This window comes from Erithacus rubecula (genome assembly GCF_903797595.1).
Source record: "Erithacus rubecula genome assembly, chromosome: 22".
NCBI lineage: Eukaryota > Metazoa > Chordata > Aves > Passeriformes > Muscicapidae > Erithacus > Erithacus rubecula.
In genome coordinates this window covers 5,771,755-5,788,974 of record NC_136674.1, presented here as the reverse complement: position 1 = coordinate 5,788,974, position 17,220 = coordinate 5,771,755, and the positions used below count along the sequence as shown (strand labels likewise).

At 55.6% G+C, this 17,220-nt stretch overlaps 1 protein-coding gene across 2 annotated transcripts; it reads left to right on the top strand.

Annotated features, from left to right (window-relative positions):
* Window positions 1–895: 895 nt before the first annotated feature.
* Window positions 896–17,165, top strand: MMP28 (matrix metallopeptidase 28). 2 transcript variants are annotated; one of them, XM_079324998.1, is made up of 8 exons: window positions 896–1,084; window positions 8,274–8,353; window positions 8,997–9,151; window positions 11,621–11,777; window positions 12,692–12,937; window positions 13,331–13,480; window positions 13,951–14,118; window positions 15,161–17,165. In XM_079324998.1, the coding sequence occupies exons 3-8, from the start codon at window positions 9,041–9,043 to the stop codon at window positions 15,553–15,555; spliced, it is 1,227 nt and encodes a 408-aa protein (XP_079181124.1). In that variant the 5' UTR covers window positions 896–1,084; window positions 8,274–8,353; window positions 8,997–9,040; the 3' UTR covers window positions 15,556–17,165. The 2 variants fall into 2 exon arrangements, with proteins under 2 accessions (XP_079181124.1, XP_079181123.1); XM_079324997.1 differs by having other exon boundaries at window positions 900–1,084; window positions 11,556–11,777.
* Window positions 17,166–17,220: the final 55 nt, after the last annotated feature.

Sequence of the window (17,220 nt, the reverse complement as noted above, 5' to 3'; positions counted from 1 at the left end):
TTTTGTCTCCTTCAAATCCTGTTTCCCTTCCTACATCTCTGTCCAGCTGTAAAGCAGTGTCACAGGCTCTCTGTAGCTCTCTTCAAGCTGCACTCAACAGATGCTTCTGTAACTTCAGGTTTTGGCACGATTAAAAAGTGGAGGAAGGCGCCTGGGAGCTTTAAAATAGGTGTGGGGTTGAAGCTGGCATGAAAACAAAAGCAGACACAAGTCATATCCTATTTTTTTCCCCCTTGAACTAAAGCAGAATCAAAACATCCTATTGCTTTAGTCAAATTAAAACAAAACACTCTAAATACTGCTGTGAGTAAACAGAGCTGCTGACTTGTCACTGCAACCCTCGAGCTCACCAGTTGTGTGTGAGCCGTGCCTCTAACACGGCTGCAGCAAACAGCCCCTCCTCGCTCACAGGCGAACACATCCCGTGCCTGGCAGGGAGATTTAAGCAGAAAGAGTGTGAACCGCAGCCCTGGGAGTGTAAACCACAACCTGAGAGTGTGTGGTTATTATGTAAAACTCGAGAGAGCGCTGCTCTAATGTGTAGATTTTGCCAGACCCTTGAAGGGAGGCTGCGCTGCTGGCCCAGCCTTCTGTGTCGCTGAGCTCATGGCAAGTGCTGGCCCATAGGGACCCCCAGCCTCCGAACCCTGCATCCTGCTGGATGAGCACAGGTTTAGGAAAAACTGGAATTGCTCTCTCCTCTTTTCCACAGGCTAAACCGGGCAGCGCCCCTGTCCCGACCGGCCGAAGGAGAGGCGCACCGGGATGCTCCGGGGGCGGCGACCGGGGCGTGAACCGGCTGATTCCCCCGGTGGGTGGGTGCCACGGTCCCCCCGAGCAGGGACAGCCCCTCCGCTCGCTGCTGCTGCCGGAGCCCGGCCCTCGGCCGGGGCTGGGGCTGGGGCTGGGGCCGCCCCCGGGGCCGGGGCCGGGGCCGGGGCGGGGAGAGGCGGCCGGGGCGGCGGCGGGCGCGGAGCGGAGCGGAGCCGGGATGGCAGGAACGCTGCGGGCCGCCCTGGCACTGGGGCTGCTGGCGGCAGCTCAGCCCGCACCGGCCGCGGGACAGCAGCGGCGGCAGGCGGAGGTAGGAGCGGCACCGGCACCGGCACCGGCACCGGCGGCGGCAGCAGCGGCGGCACCGGCGGCGGGGAGGGGAGGGAGCGTGTCCTGGCTGTGTGCGTGTCCCCGCTGAGCCCATGCCATAGGTGTGCCCGTGTCCCTGTGCTTGTGCCAGGGGCGAGCCCGCGCTCTAGGGTGACGGTCCCCGGGGTGCCCATGCCGTAGGTGTGTCCAGGTCCCACCAGGTGTGTGCATAACCCTGTGTGCCCATGCCGTGGCTGTGTTTCTGCCCCGGGTGTGCCTGTGTCCCTGCTGTGTCCATGCCCCAGGTGTCACTGTGTCCCTGGTGTCACTGTGTCCCTGGTGTGCTGTGCCATCGGTACAAACGTGTCCCCAGTGTACATCCCCACCACAGGTGAGTGCCCATGAGCTCCTGGCACCTGTGCATCCACGTGTGCCCTGGGTGCTCGCAGTGTGTGTGGCACAGGTGTGTGGCTGTGCCAGCTGCAGGTGGGGCTGTGCCATAGGGCTCTGTTGGAATGCCAGGGTGTGTGGCCACATGTGCTGTGTGGAGCTGTGGCAGAGAATCACAGGCTGATCTGGGTTAGAACGGACCTCAGCTCATCCCATTTCACCCCCTGCCATGAGAAAGGACATTTCCACTACCCCAGGTCGCTCCAAGCCCTGTCCAACCTGGCCTGGAATATTTCCAGGGATGGGACAGCCACAGCTGTGTGCTGGGACCTCCCCACCCTCACAGGGAAGAATTCCTTCCCAATATCTAATCTAAGTCTGCTCTACTTCAGCTTAAAGCCATTCCTCTTTGTCCTGTCTATCCTTACACTTGTCCAAAGTCCCTCTCCAGCTCTCTTGGAGCCCCTTTAGGCACTGGCTGGGGCTCTGTGTGTCCCTGGAACCTTCTCTTGTCCAGGATGGAACATCCCAGCTCTCTCAGCCTGTGTCCAGGTGTCCCCACAGGTGATGTGCACCTGCAAACCCACCCTGTCACACAGCTCCAGCAACAGAACTCATGCACCAGGAAACCTTCCCATCTCCCAGCATAACAGGAGGGGACAAAAGCCAGTCCTTCCCCTGCCTGCCTCTCCCCAGGGATGTCCCCCTCACCTCTGTTTGGATTTCTTCTATTTGCCCTGCTGTCATTGTCGCCCTGTGCCACTGTCCATTTCCTGTTTGTTTTGAGAGGACAAGGTATGAGATTTGGCTGTTGAACCAAGGTTCATATTGGGAATTTTTTCTGGTTTAGGCCTCCATCCAGTGTACCTTTGCATAAATGCTTAATTTTCAAACCTAGCCAGCAAGTCCTGGTGAATTAATTGGGGTTTTGAAGAGGAAAATGGCACAGGAATGCTCAGAGGGTGTTTTTGATATGCAGGCTGCTTCTGCTGCTTCAGAGAGGTCATTAAGAGTTGTGCTTTTTCCACTGTTCACAAACCTCAGCTCAGCCCCTCATCCACCTGGAGAAAATAAATCTGCAAAGTTTTTCATGCTCAGAAAACCAATAATTTAAAATTCACTTTAAAGAGAAAACAACCTGATTGGGAACAACTGGTTTAACAATCCAAACTGCCTTTCCACCCCTCCTTGGTAACTTCTGAGTTCTTTTCCCTTGAAGCTTCAGAACAGATCCCAGGATTGTAGCAGATCCCTTGTGAAATGACTTTCCTGTCTCCCTGCCTCAGTTTCCCCAAGGGGATGTGCTGTGCTGGCCAGAGACTTTGGGACAGCACACACAATGGAAATGCAGAGACTGGGCTATGGAACTTGCCTAAATAAACTGAGCAGTTAATTTTATTTTAGGAGGAAGCTGAAATTCTCACATAACATCAAATAGTTCTTGTGACTTGTGGCTTTCAGAGCACTTCCAGGCTTTGCTTCTAAAACTTTTTTTTTTTTTTCCTTTATAGAAAGCCACAGTTAGCAACAATAGGTTGTGTAAACGTAGATGTATAACACTGTAAAAATGTCCAGTTGTGTGCTTTTCCTGGCTGGTGCCCATGTTTTCACTGCATCCATATCAATTGCAGCTAAAAAAAAAAAACACATTAAAAAAAAAAGAAAATTCTAAAATTTAATTTGAAACATTTGTATGTGAAATCATCTTATCATCTACAGATAGGAGGGCCCAATGTAAAGAGCACATTGTTTGGCAGAGCTGGTGTCTGGCTGAGCTGTGCTCAGACTGCAGCTGGGGGGTGGCAATGCCCGAGATTCCCTGATCCCGGGGGAATTGTGTAAAATACACAGGGCAGTGAAATCTCAGGCTGTGCTGGGAGTGAGGAGCACGGTGAGGTGCTGCTGGAGCCAAGGACAAAGGACAATGAAATTCCTGCAGAGATTTGTGTGAGAAGCCCCAGGTCTGTTTTGGTGGAAATAAAAACTGAGGAGAAAGTTGAGAAAAACAGGGAATGGGAACAGAGAACTGGATTTACTGGGCTGAATAATTCTCATTTAGGATATTTTTTCCCAATTTTTTCCCCTGTCTTGCCCTTCTCCTTCCCATTTTGCAGTACTGGGTGCACACTGACTTGTCCCCCTTATCAAACCAAGGTCTCACGTTTTGGCTCTGAGCTGTGTTCGTGCTGGGAAATGCTCCAGTGTCCGGCTGAGCTGTTTTAGGAGCGAGTTGGGATGCAGGATGCTAAGCAGAGCGGGATGGAGGGAGCGTCCCGGGTACCACGGTGGGGCTCGGAGCCCAACTGGGACACAGAGCATCTGAAACAAAGAGGAGAAACCCTCCTTCCTGTACAAATCCCTGCTGCTCAAGCTCAGCACGGCGATGGAAGGAGGAGGAATCAGCCCTTTGAGTTATCCTCACACCACGGCACCGCGGATGTGACGAGCGGCTCCGGGCGCCCCGGCAATCCCCGGTGTGATTTCCAGCCCGTGAGTCAGGCAGCGCAAACAGCCCGGCTTTCTTCCTGCTGCTCCCCCGAAACAATCCCCGCTTGTCAGGGCAAATCTCGCCCGCCGGGCAGGGAGCCGCGGCCGCCGGCAGCGCCTTGCCCGCTCCCACCCGGCGGAGGGCGAGACTCCTTTCCTTTCTCTCCTCAGACACGAAAACACAACCAGGCTGCGTGACCGAACTGGTTTGTCAGCCGCTCTGGTATTCGCAGGGGAAGTTTGGCCAAGCTCGGGGTTCTTCCCTGTTTTCCCAAGTGCTTCGGGTCGCGTTCAGGGGTTTTGGTGCTGGGGGTGCCGGGGCAAAGCTGCTGCTTGCCCATGAGTTATCACAGAATCAGGGATTGGGTTGGGTTGGGAGGGACCTTAAAGCTCATCTGATTCCACTCCCTTCTGTAGGCAGGGACACCTTCCACTAGACTGAGTCGTTTCAAGCCACATCCAAAAGGTCGGTGAAACTAGGAGGGGTTTTAGTAAGACCTGGCTTACTCCTTCTCAGCTTTAGAAAATCGAGTGTGAAAATAAAAGGAGTCTAGAAGACCCCAACTCCACATCTTTAGTGGAAAAGGGATTATTTGCTGCTAAAGTCGATTTTTAGGTGCGGTAGGTGGGACAGGAGATTCCTTCAGGAACATCCCAGCAGCCAGACGGTGCTTGGGGCTTTAACCACGCTCCATCAGCAGGGCAGAGAATCAGCTCTGAAATTTCCCTGCCTGCTCAGAGGGAGGACAAGCAGGCTCTGTGCTCGCTAATGCCCCTCTCGTGTGTCTATAGATATAATATTTATAGAGATACTTACACACACACTTAAACAAAAGCAGCGCGGGGGCTCTGCCTGAGGCTTTGCAGGGATGAGCGGAAGCAAACGAGCATTTTTAATTGATGTGACATCTTCTGGAGGCGACTCGCAGGCAGCAGGGGCCCGATGGGCAGGAGGAGCTGCTGCTCCTTCGGTGACCACCCCAAAACACGCCCCAGGCCAGCTCTCCTTGGTGTGTGTGATGGAAAATGAGGGTGAAAAGCAGGAGCCACCGTGCCCATTTGGTGGTGACATGACGTGGTATGAGCCCGGGGATGCTGGAACCAGGCTTTAGGATCCACCTGGGCTGTCTCATGACTTAAAACAAAAGACTTTAAAGGTGCATCTTGCGGTGGCATCACCTGTAATCCCCTTTGCAGGGTGGGATGGCTTCCCTGCGCTGGGGAGATGGAGGGACAGACGGGTTTGTAGCCGGCCGAGCAGAGGGAGCACGGTCAGCAGGAGCTCAGTGTGAGGTTTCTGCGGGGCTCGGCTGGTGGAAAGGAGCCAGAAGCGGCGTGTCTGGAGGGGGAGCGGGCAGGAGCGGGGCCGGCTGTCCCGGCACTCTCGTTATCCCCGTTTCCAGCCACGGAGGGCTAATTGTATTTGCCGCTGGCTGTCTTCCACCCGGGATGCCTGTGGTCGAGGCCAAGGTGTTTCCTTGGCTTTAGCCAAGGCAGAGATGATTTCCAGGGTTGCAACAGGCTCCACATCAGAGCCCTGAGATGGGAAGGGCCCCTGTGTCACCCCCAGACTCCTGCTGTCCCTGCTGCAGCCCCGGAGGATTCTCTGACCCAGCACTCCAGGCAGCCCAGCCAGATCCATCCTCCTCTCCCTCCCTCGAACACAGGAGCAGCTGGGCATATTTCATATTAATGTTTCTCTTGGTTTCCTGCTGTTTTTCTTTTCCCATTGTATGGAAAAGAGCATTTCCCCGTCTGGGGCAGGAGGGAGGGGGTTTTCCCAGCACGGCATTGCAGCCTCTGGAGAGGTTTAATGGGCTGGTGCCAGATTCCAGCCAGCCCTGCCAGAGCCTGGCTGGGCTCTGGGGGGCTGTGAAGTGCTGGGGGAGCCTTGAGCACTGGTTTGAGCACAGGACACTGTGGCACGGAGCTCTAGAGTTCCTCTGGACCCCAAAAACTCCCTGGGTTTGGATCCCAGCTCTATGCTGGGATAAATACCTGAAACACTGGGGGATCAGCATACCCCTCTCCTGCAGGTCTATGCTTCCAGATCATCCTCACCTTTAGCTGACAGTAGATATGTCTAGAAAACATAATAAAATTTCTCCTGATGGCTTTACAACCACAGAGTTGGTGCCTGTGTGTGAAAACTTCAGTGTGGCACAGGCCAAAAACCACAGAGAAAATGCTGCTTTGCTTGGACTTGCAAAGCTCAAGGAGCTCTGGGCAGAAATCATAAAGCCAGAGCAGCCTCTGTGCCTTCTGGTGCTGCTCAAGAGCAGCTGCTGGGATAGGGTTGCTTTTTTCACTGTGCACCTGACATGTCCAGATGGGGTTTCAAGCCTTCATGAGATCATGGTGAGGAAAAACAATTTTCATGCTTTAAGGATGGGATTGTGTTGGGTTACAGGCAAGGAAAGAGCTTCAGGTTGAGCTGAGTGAATGCAAAATTGTGTTAGAGAAGGTTCAGACCATGATGTGAGAGCCAGGACTTTCCATCTGAGTGTTCTCAGCTCACATTTATCTGCAGTGATGTCACCACTGGTATCTTCACCCTGCACCCTTATATGTAACTGGTGATTTTGTGCTTCTGGAGGAGAACTCTATAAAAATACAGGAAAAGAAGGGTCAGATTCCTTCTCCTCTCCAGGTCCTCTCAGAGGGCTCCAAGCCACCCCATCCCCAGGATGATCCTTCCTCCCCACATTCTCCATCCCTGCATGCTCACCCCAAGCTGCTGCTGGATTTTGCCTCCTGGTACCCCTGTAAAACTGGGGTTATACTTGTGTGGCTGAGGAATGGCAGGTCCAGGCTGGATGGTCCATCCCTGGGCAGAGATGTTGTGGCTTCTCTTGACAAATAAGCCAATGTTCTCCCTGCCAGTGTGGCACTTGCCTGATTTGTCCTGACTCACTGGAGCAGTGTGAGGTGTCTGGGTGACTCAGGCCATGCTCAGGCTCTTGCTGCTGCAGCCTGATGCTGCAGGGATGAGCTGCTGGTGCCTCCAGCTGAGACAGGCAGCTTTGGTGAGAAAAACAGCCAAATTCTTTATGTGGGGCTGAGCAAAGAGCGTGTCCAGGCAGGAATCTGTGTCCTCTGCCAGAGGGGGTTGCTCCAGGTAGAAGGGGAGTAAAGGAGGAGATGAAGCTGGAGGAGATGAGGACTGCAGAGCACACCTGGATGTGCCTGCCCAGCCCATACGTGGGGTGATGTGTTTGGGGATGACATGAAGATGACTGTTCATGGCAAGCAGAAGGTTTGGGCAGGAGGAGGAGAGGGAGAGGCCCTGGCACATGTGGGCACTGCCATGTCCACAAACCATTCCTGCTCCTTGCAGGGTGACAAGGCCCCAAGTGCTGCTGCCTCCTCAGCAGGGACGTGAGGGAGAACTGGGTCACCCACAGTCAGGAGCAGCACTGGGAGGAGGTCAGCACTCCAAACCCCTCCTTTTCCCGGCCCCAGGATGAGCCGGGAGGGAAACAGCTTTAAAAACACTCGTTTTCCCCGAGGGCAGCAGCCGTGCTATCTGGGTCAGCCCGTGGCACTCCCGGTGCTCTGCACATCTCTCCTTTGGGATGCGGGGAAAGGAAGCCGCCACTTTCACTTTTTATTCTGATTATTATTCATTGCTGGAACCGCGGCTCTGCTGCACTAACAGGATGCTGGGCAGCTTGTTTGTCTCCCGCAGACATCCCTGGCGGCGGGGCAGGCGGGCGTGGAGCATTCCTGTGACCCCGGCTATTAGCTCCTCCAAAAGCTGGGCAGCAGCCTGAGCCGTTTATTTGCTTTAACATACAATTTAAGTGCTGGAGCAAGTTCAGAGGGGCGATCTCCGTCCGTGTCAACGGCCGATAAGAAGAAGAATGAATGGTTTGGCAAAGCAAATTGAGCCCGGAGCGTCCCCACTTTGCATCAGCACATCCTGCGTGGGAATGGGGGGAGGCTGAGCCCGACCCCGTCTCACCCCGCCCTGCTCCTGGCCGCAGCACTCCGTTTTTGGGATGGCTGCGTTCAGACGGGGCGATTAGAGCTGGGGGTTTGGTCGCCTCTGGCTGTGGATGACATGGCAGCAGAGGTTTTTCATCCCACACCTCCATCGTGTCGTGGCCAAAACCACCAAAAAGTCATTTAAAATGATGGGGGGAGACACGCAGGAACCTGTACAGACACAGGAGGTACGGCTGCTGGAGGTGCAGAGCTCTCAGGAGCAGAACAAGTGGGCATTTGGGGTTAGCAGCACTCTCATCTCCTTTCCCCCCACTTCCCAAGCCAACACGTGCTCTGAGCTGCACATTCCCATTTTTTTCTTGCAGCTCTTCCTGGAGAAATACGGCTACTTCAGCGAGCCGGGGGCCGGCACACACAGCCCGGCCGAGTTCAGCGAGGCGCTGAGGTAGGAGCCTTTATTCAAAACTCAGCAGCTCCAGCTGCAGGGATGCTGCCAGCGCTCCGAGGGTCTTTTTTAGCAGCCAGAGGGGTCTTTCTGCAGCTGGAGGCCCTCTGTCTCACGGTCTGATGCTAAAGCACAGCCAGGCCTTTTTGGAAAGGCGTGTCCGTGCCCGGCTGCCGCAGCTGGGTGCCTCTGCTGGCACCCGACTCTCGCTGCTTTATTTGCCTTTTATGGCCCGCTGCTCGCCTCGCAATAAAATCTGCGGGGAGGCCGAGCCTGGGGACGGCTGGGAGATGTCAGAGGGGGCGAGCTGCCAGCTCCTGCCTGGACTTCTCCTGGGGACATCACCTCGGCTCTGGGAGCATCCCGTGCAAAGCAAATGCAAAATTAAATGCGAAGTCAAATAACCGGGGTTAAAAACTGGAAACGACATTTTTAGGCTCCCCTATTTGCTTTTGCTGTGCTAGGAGCTGGCTTACAGGTCAGCTGTGGTTGCAGAGCCAAATCCTTGTTTTACCAACTGGATGAAGTTCTGATGCTGGGGTGTGAAGGTTGTGGGGTGAAAATCCTGACTCAGACATAACCAAACCCTGCCTGGGGGGGGGGTTTGTTTGGATGTGGGTTGATATCTCCCTTCCTTTGGCAGGGATTTCCAGCGGGTGACTCACCTCCCGCTCAGCGGGGTGCTGGATGCCCGCACCCTCCATCAGATGGCTCTGCCGAGGTGTGGCACCGACGACAGCGACAGCCGCGCTGCCGGGGCATGGCCCGCCCGGCGCCGCCGGCGCACGGCACAGCACGGTGAGCATCGAGAGTCCCGCTGGGGTCTGGGGTCTGGGGTACTCGGCTCTCCCATCCCCGACTCGTGGGGAAGCTGCTGTGGGTGGGAAGTGCAGCCCCACTGGCACAGCATCCAACCCAGGACATACTTGGAGGTTATTTTTAAAGCTCTTTTATTTTTAGTTGGTCTCTGTGGCTTGATGTCAGCAGTGATGAGAGATGTGACTCCCACTCGTGTCTCTCTGGGGTGGTTTTGCTCCTGCTGTGGGAGGCAGGACATGTCCCAGAGGGCACCATGGCCCCACACTCAGCTGTGCTGGCATGATCTGAAGGGCAGGGGCTGGCACTCACTGAAACCATCTCCAGGTTTTGCTGATCTTGGGGACTTCTAATGCGTATTAGGAACATAGCAGTAACCAGAAACCTGCCAGCACTTGGCTGCCTGACCCAAGAGTCTTTTCACCCATGTTAAGGGGTTTAACTCTGCTCCAAGCATCCTTCTGTGCTCCTGTGTGTCCAGGACTGGGCCTCTTGTCCCTTGGGAGCTGTCTTTGGGCTTGCAGATGAGTAACTGGATTCCTAGAGAGCAAGATTCCAAGGCCAGCTGTGCTTAGGACATGGGAAAAAGGAAGGGGAGATTAAGAAAAGGCTCTGTGCCGTGTCAGGCTGTCTGTGCATCTGGCAGGGCTGGTGATGGACAGCCCCAAGAGAGCTCTGTCATCCTCATCCAGCCTCTGGATTTCCTTCCAAAGCCCCAACATGCAGCGTGTCCCTTTCAGGAGCCATCCTGTGTCCAGGACAGGTGGGCAGTGAGCAGAGCAGGAAGGACATACAGTAGGAGATGGGCAAACAGAGGCAGCCATGCCCTGTGGCTCACAGGACTCCTTTTTGGGGATCACAAATGTGGGTGGGTGGCAAGAGATGCTCAATGGCCCAAGGAAAGGGCAGGAAAGGGCCCAGTGTGGCTCTGGTCATTGCTCTGGTGATCTAATGCCACAGGCAGCAGGGATGGGAGCAGCACCACATCAGTACCCACGGGCTGGGTGGGGGACAGGGGGTGCCTGATGGAAGGCTGGAGGCTTTGTGCTGTTTATCCTGCTGGAAGCTGAGTGCTTTGTTATCCACCCTTCTCCCAACAGGATCTTCCCTGGGCAGCCTCTGTGTCCTTCTGGCTTGGGGCACACTCAGAGCCCAGCACGGGGGCAAAAGCCAAGCCCTCATCTTCCCCAGAGCCAGCCTTGCCAAGCCAGCCTTGCCCATCCTCCTCTGGTGGTAGATGCTCTGCTCCTGTGGAGGGAAGGGTGGGATGCCAGGCTTTGTTTTAGGGCTGCAGCCATCCAGGCAGCCTTCAGCTTTTGCTGTGCAGAGTGGAAGCTCATCTGTGTCCCTGAGGAGCTGGAGGCCATCATTGCACTGATAAGGAGTGGGAACTGATTCTGTCCCCAGGAGTGTGACCAGTTAGCCCAGAGTCTCCCCAGCCATGGGCTGCTCAGAAGTGGGGGGAAGGAGGCAGAGCTGGGCTGGGATGTCTGCCAGGTTTGCTGGGAGGGTGAGCTCAGAGCCAGGGGAGTGAGCCCCGGCGTGCTGCCAGCTCTGTTCCCCCTGTTTTCCTGCACATCTGGAGCAGAGGCAGATGTTGGAGGTCTGTCACCACTCCCACGCCTCAGCACCAGCTCTGGCACCCACATCCCCTAGGGCCCCATGGCTTTTTTGCTGCTCCAGATGCCTCCAGATAAATGTAATCCCAGGGCTCTGGTGTCCCACAGCTGCTGAGGGGTGCTGGAGGAGGAGGAGGAGAAGGAGGAGGGAGGGGCTGTGATGCTGCTCAGTTACTCTGAACTCCCATCTTTGTCCTCCTGTGTGGTAGGGTTTGGGAACTTAGAGGAATCACAAGGCATGTCCCCTTCATCATTGCCCCCATTTGTCCTGTGGTATCAGGGCTCTGTCTCCCCTGAAAGCTTTTAAGGAAGCCTTGGGCACTAAGCTGTGTCCCCAAGGTGCTGCTGAGAATCCCTCCCACTCCTTTGCCTTTGTTCCACCTTTCCTGAGGCTTAGATTCCTCTCCCTGAAATCCATTCCTTGGGCTGCATTTTCTGGGCTTGGGCTCATTTCATAGGAGATCTCCTAGCAGGGACCCATACTGTGTTTGGCCCTGGAGAGAATGGTGAGCCAAAGGCTGAGTTCAAACTTGGTGCCACAGCTTCTCATCTCCCCCGAGAGGTTTCAGGGCTTGGTTGCAACTCCAGCCTTGGGTGGGCTCTAGTGGTGGCACCCTCAGCAGGATTTAATCCTGGCGCTGCCTTCCTCACCTTCCAGCTTTGGCTTGGTAAATCCACGACATCCCCATGCAGTTTTCTCCCAGCCAGGCAGCCCCTGGGTGTAAGGACAGGCCCAGGTGGCCGTTGCTGAGCGTGTCCTGTTGCAGGTGGGCGCTGGTACAAGCGGCACCTGACGTACCGGGTGGTGAACTGGCCGCCCTACCTGCCGCAGCACGAGGTGCGCCGGGCAGTCAGAGCCGCCTTCGAGCTCTGGAGCAACGTGTCCTCCCTGCTCTTCTGGGAGGCACAGCAGGGCCCTGCTGACATCCGCTTGACTTTCTTCCACGGGGACCACAACGATGGACTCAACAACGCCTTCGATGGGCCAGGTGCTGGTCGCTTCCCCCTCGTAAGCTTCTCTTTTACAACGTGGGCTCTTCCCCGGCAGGGAGGAGGGCTGGGGTTGGGGTGGTGTAATGGTTTGGAAGCAAAATCAGTGGGAGACTCCAAGTCAGAAATACAATTTCATAGGAAAAAAAAGAGAAAAGTAAAATCCATGCAATAGTACAGAAGAAAAATCAGTGACAGAGTCAGAATACAACCTGACACCCTGCTGGTTACAGTGGTGTTAGCAGTCCAGATGAAGTGCTCTTGTTGAAGTAGTGATCCTGTAGATCTGGTAGCTCTTGTCCTCTGGAAACCAGTGGGTAAGGGCTGCTTTGGTGTTCCAAATCTCAGATTTTATCTAGGTAGGAAATGTTTGGCTCCTCCCCCTGGGTGGAGCATCTCCCAATGGGATGATGTAATTTTATCAGTCATGCACTGGGACTCAATGGCCCATTAACAGGAGATATCTCCTGGAGGGAGGATGGGTTGTGGAAAAGATAAAGAACACTGCCCCAGCTGGTTTTTAACAGCTGGCCCATTAGCAGAGGATATATCTCCCACAGAGATCAGGATCACTGCCCCACCTGGTTTCAGCAGATGGTGATAGAATACAGACTTTTGGGCATATTTTTACATTGGACATGTGGGCTGGGGGTGATGGAGGCTCTGCAGTCTCTCTAGCCCAGTTTGCACCAGTTTGCTGTCTGATTTAGTGTCCCCCATCCCAACTCTTCAGCTGAGATCTGCCACAAGGCAGCTGAGATGTTCCCTACAGACCCTCAAGGAGCCCTCCCCATTTGACAGCACCCTCCAAACACGGGCTCCTCCAAAACCACCAAACACTGGCGCACACTTAGGCGAAGCAGAGCTGCACGTGCCCGCTCCCCATGGACCCTGATGGCTCTCGTGTCCCCAGGAGGTGCCTTGGCTCACGCCTTCTTCCCCCTGCGAGGAGAGGCGCACTTCGACAGCGCCGAGCGCTGGTCCCTGCGCAGCGGCAAAGGGCGCAACCTCTTCATCGTGGTGGCCCACGAGGTGGGACACACGCTGGGGCTGCAGCACTCGCCCGTCAAGAGCGCCCTGATGTCCCCCTACTACAAGAAGCTCAGCAAGGATTTTGTCCTCAGTTGGGATGACATCTTGGCAGTCCAGAATTTGTACGGTGAGCCTGGCTTCTCCAAGCATCTCTTGTTTGTTCCAGGGATGTTCTCTGGGATGGAGAGCGAGCAGTAGGGGTGGGAGCAGGTCTCCAAAGGGGAGGGGACTACAGTTACGTGGGCCTCATCCCTGTATGTGGCTGGGGAGGAAAATCCAAGAGAGGTGGGACAGGTACCAGGGCCTCCAGGGCAGGGAAGGTTGGACTTGCTGCCCACTTGTCTGCTGGTGCATGTTTTTTGGGGTACCAAGGAATTTTTGCCACCATCATGTAGAGTGGGATAGGAACCAGACAGTGGCACAAGGAGTCTTTGGAGTCTGAGGAGTCCCAGCCCTGTGCTTTGGGAAAAATTGATTCTCTGCCCCTTCTCCAGACTCATCATCCCTTGTTCCATCCCAGGAAAGCCCTCCAAGGGCTCGGCCATCCAGCTCCCAGGAAAGGTCTTCACTCACTTCCAGGACTGGAACACAGACATTTATGGCAGGGACCAACAGCAGAGAAGCCTCAGCACCTACTACTGCCACTCCTTCTTCGATGCCATAACTGCAGGTGGGTGCTGGCCAGTGTGACCCTCTCCCAAAATGTGCACCCCTACCCTTTGTCCCAGTGCTGCTGCAGCTCCCAGTAGTGGTAAAGGTGGGTTTGACTGGTCCACTGCTCCTGGCAGTGGTGGCATCACTCTGATGCACAGTGAAGAAGTGCATCTTGAGGGCACAGAGATGTGTCAGGAGCAGGGAAAACATCCTAAAACTTGGGCTATGGTGAGGATTAATCACTGCAGGAGCTCAGCTGTGCAAGATAAGCCTTGAACTGTGGTCAGCATTTATCCTCTCATGGCTGGAGGGGAGGCAATGAGTTATGGAAGCTGAGGGGGTGGCTGGAAAAGCAGGAGGAAGCATCCAAACCTTGAGAATCCCCAAAACACCACGGGGCTACACAGGGAGGAGAGGGGAGCTGGGCAGCAGTGGAGGGTGGTTCAAAAAAAATAAAACCTGGTCCACCCTCCCTCTGCCTCACAGATGGGGATCACAACCTCTACATCTTCAAGGGCAGCCACTACTGGGTGGTGTCAGCCAGTGGCAATGCCAGTGACCCACGGCCACTGCAGCCCCGCTGGCCCGGCCTCCCCGCCAGCATCGACGCCTGCGCCTGGTCCCAGCTCACTGGGAAGTTCTACTTCTTCAAAGGTGGGTGAGGGGGCAGGGGACTCCCCTCGGGGCTGTCACTGCTCCTGCCTGTGCTGTGGTTGGAGCCACACAGCTCCTGTTTGTGTTCCCTCCCAGTGCAGAGCTGGGCCATTGCTGCCTCCTGGGTGTGCAAACCCTGGGCTTGGTGCTCAGTGATGGGGGAACCACACAGCCCTGGCAGCCACATCACCTCCTCGTGCCTCAGTTTCCCCATCAGGAGAGCACTGGGGTATCAAAGCAAATCCAGGTGCAGTGGTGGATCTTGAGGAGAAAATGCTCCCCAAAACATGAGGTGCAGGGGAGTGCGTGGGAGTTTCATGTTGCACATGGATCCCTGTGTTGTGCCTGGAGGCTGAGCTGCTCTGGGAGCTTGGATGCCATCCATGAACTGCCTCAGGGGCTGGGATAAACTACCTCAGGAACTGGGGATATTATCCATGAGCTGCCCCAAGAGATGGGATCCCATCCATGAGCTGTCCTGGGATCTGGGATACCATCCATGAGCTGCCCGGCAGCCAGCTGGGGAGAGGAAGGTCAAAGCAGGCAGCCTGGCTGCCAGGGTCAGCCCCAGTTTTAATGGAAAGCAGTCACTGGCTGCTCAGAAAAGGGGCTTTGTGCTGCAGCTGGGTGAGAGCCAAAGCCCCTCTGCCTCCCCAGCCCCCGCCGCTCCCTCCATCCTGCCCAGGGCTGCGTCAGGCTGTGCCTTGTGAGCAGAAAGGGGCTTTTGTCTGCCCTGCTGTGGGGACAGGGCGCTGTGGGGACAGCCAAGCCACCAGTCCCCATCTCAATTCCTGCTGCAGGGCTGGTCTCGGGTGTCCCAGCCTGTTGGATCTGTCTGTCTGTGCCATTAGTGTGCAGGATTGGGGGAGGTTTGCCAGAAGCAGCACGGTGGTGGTCTGGTGCCTCAGTTTCCCCAACCTGCTCCACAAGCGGTGGTTCCCGTTGTGTCAGCGGTGGGATGGCTGTCACTGAGTCCCGCTGCTGAGTCCGTGCACATGTCCCGGGCCCCGGAGCGCTGTGCCCTGATCCCCCCGTTCCCCAGGTGGCCGATGCTGGCGCTACGAGGGCTCCGAGCTGGAGGCAGGATTCCCCCGAAAATGCAGCGCGCTGGGGCTGCCCCGGCACCCGGACACCGCGCTCTACTTCCAGCAGCTCCGGCGGCTCGTCCTCTTCAAAGGCCCCAAATACTTCGTGCTGGGCGAGGACCCGCTGGGCGTGGAGCCCTATTACCCGCGGAGCCTGCGGGACTGGGCAGGGCTGCCCGCGGGCACGGCCGGGGCTCTCACCCACCGCGACGGCTCCGTCTACTTCTTTCGGGATGAGCAGTACTGGAAATTCGACCAGGCTAAGCTGCGAGTGGTGGCCACGGGCAAATGGGCCACGCAGCTTTCCTGGATGGGCTGCTGGGATGCCAACAGCGAGCAGGTTCTTTTCTGAGCACTTTCCTGGGCTCTGGAGCTCACCTCGCTCCCTGCTGCCTGGATCCTACTTTGTGACTCTGGGTTCTGTCTGAGGATGCTCAGGCAGGAGCTGTGGGATGGTGGAGCCGTGACCCAGCAGAGCTCAGATGCAGCTGGGACAGATGTGCCACAGCCAGGTGGCCTGGAGGCTTTGGGACATTGTATTTTTTTTTAAAGACCACAGAAAAAAATGTATAAGCCATGGAGACTGCAAACACACCCATTTCTGTTAACTTCCAGGATATTGTTACACGTGTTTTTCAAAACAGGACTGGGGTTTGGTGATACTTTTTGATATCTTTGTTGATATTTGTTGATATCGGTCATTTTCCCACCATCAGGCAGAGAAGTGTCTCACTGCTGCTTGCTTTGGGGTTTGGGTGGTTTTAAGTAACAGACTGAGAATGTCTCCTGCTTAAAACTACAAAAAGAAAGAAGACATTTGGGCAAAAATGTGGGTTCATGTGGAGCTTTGCCCCTGCTGTTTGTTCAGACCCCAGGGATATGCAGGGTTGGGATGCTTTGCTGGGCTGTGCTCACATCCCAGAGCTCTGCTGAGGCACCAGCTGGAGACAGCACCACAGAGGGATTTTGGGGCTGGAAGGAGAGGGATTTGGTGTAGAGGTGGAGGGAAAGGGGAGGCTCAGCTGGGCTGCTGGCTGTGTCACTGTGCTGCTCACAGGCAGCAGGAGCACTGATTTTGGGATGAGTTTGGGGTGCCTGGCTGGGTTCTCTGTGTCTAACAAGGGCTGTGCTCACCTGGCAGCCCTCACTGTGTGCAAAGTGTGCACTGTGTGCCCTGCAAGGGACAGGATCAGCGAGTTTCTGAGTCCCACCTGCATGAACAGGAGGGACAAATAACTGGGGGAGGAGGGGAAGAGGAGAGGGTGAGCAGGACAGAGGGACATGTCTGTGCTTGCAGGCCCACAGGGACAGGGCTGCATATTCCTCATTCCTTTCCCAAGGCAGACTCCCCACCTGGAAACACTGCTGGCTCCTGGGCAGTCACCAGCTCTGTCTGCAAAGGGCTGTGTGTGTGCCAGGGCTGGGGATGGAGCTCAGCTTCCCAGGGCTGCAATTCTGAGGCATTGGTGCTGAGCAAGACAGGGCTCAGCTTTATTTACTGATTTACTGATATCATTTATCAGACGTTCTCCCAGGACTCAGACCCCAGCCCCTGCCATGGCAGGGCAGCTCAGGGCACCCTCCTGATGCCAGCAGCTTCAAGGATTCCTCTTTTACTCATCTTTGCCCAATCTAGACCTTCCCTGCAGAGCAGGGCTTGCCCCAAGCAGGGTGCCTGGGCTGGTATATCCCAAGGGCTTTCAGTGCTGAGCTGGGTTTGGCAGGATGGGGAGCAGCACTCTTCCCATTCCCCACAACACTTGTGAGTGAGCCCTTCATGAGCAGGCACAGACACAGGGTCCTCATCTGCCTAAAACCTCAGGGGACTTTCCACGTTGCCAAAGAAACGGTCCTGCAGCATTTCCATTGGAATTGAATGACAATGAGGTGACGTTTCCTGCAGGGCGTCCCAAGGGTTTGGAGACCTGACAGCAAATAAAACCAAATTCTGGCTATGTGGTACTGGGATTTGTGCTTGTTTTCATGTCACACTTTGGGTTGGTGTTTTTTTTAAAAA

Coding starts and splice junctions, on each gene's coding strand:
- MMP28 (XM_079324997.1), top strand. CDS start 992: ATGGCAGGAACGCTGCGGGCCGCCCTGGCACTGGGGCTGCTGGCGGCA. Junction 1,085..8,273: donor AGCAGCGGCGGCAGGCGGAG/GTAGGAGCGGCA, acceptor TTTTTCTTGCAG/CTCTTCCTGGAGAAATACGG. Junction 12,938..13,330: donor GGCAGTCCAGAATTTGTACG/GTGAGCCTGGCT, acceptor GTTCCATCCCAG/GAAAGCCCTCCAAGGGCTCG.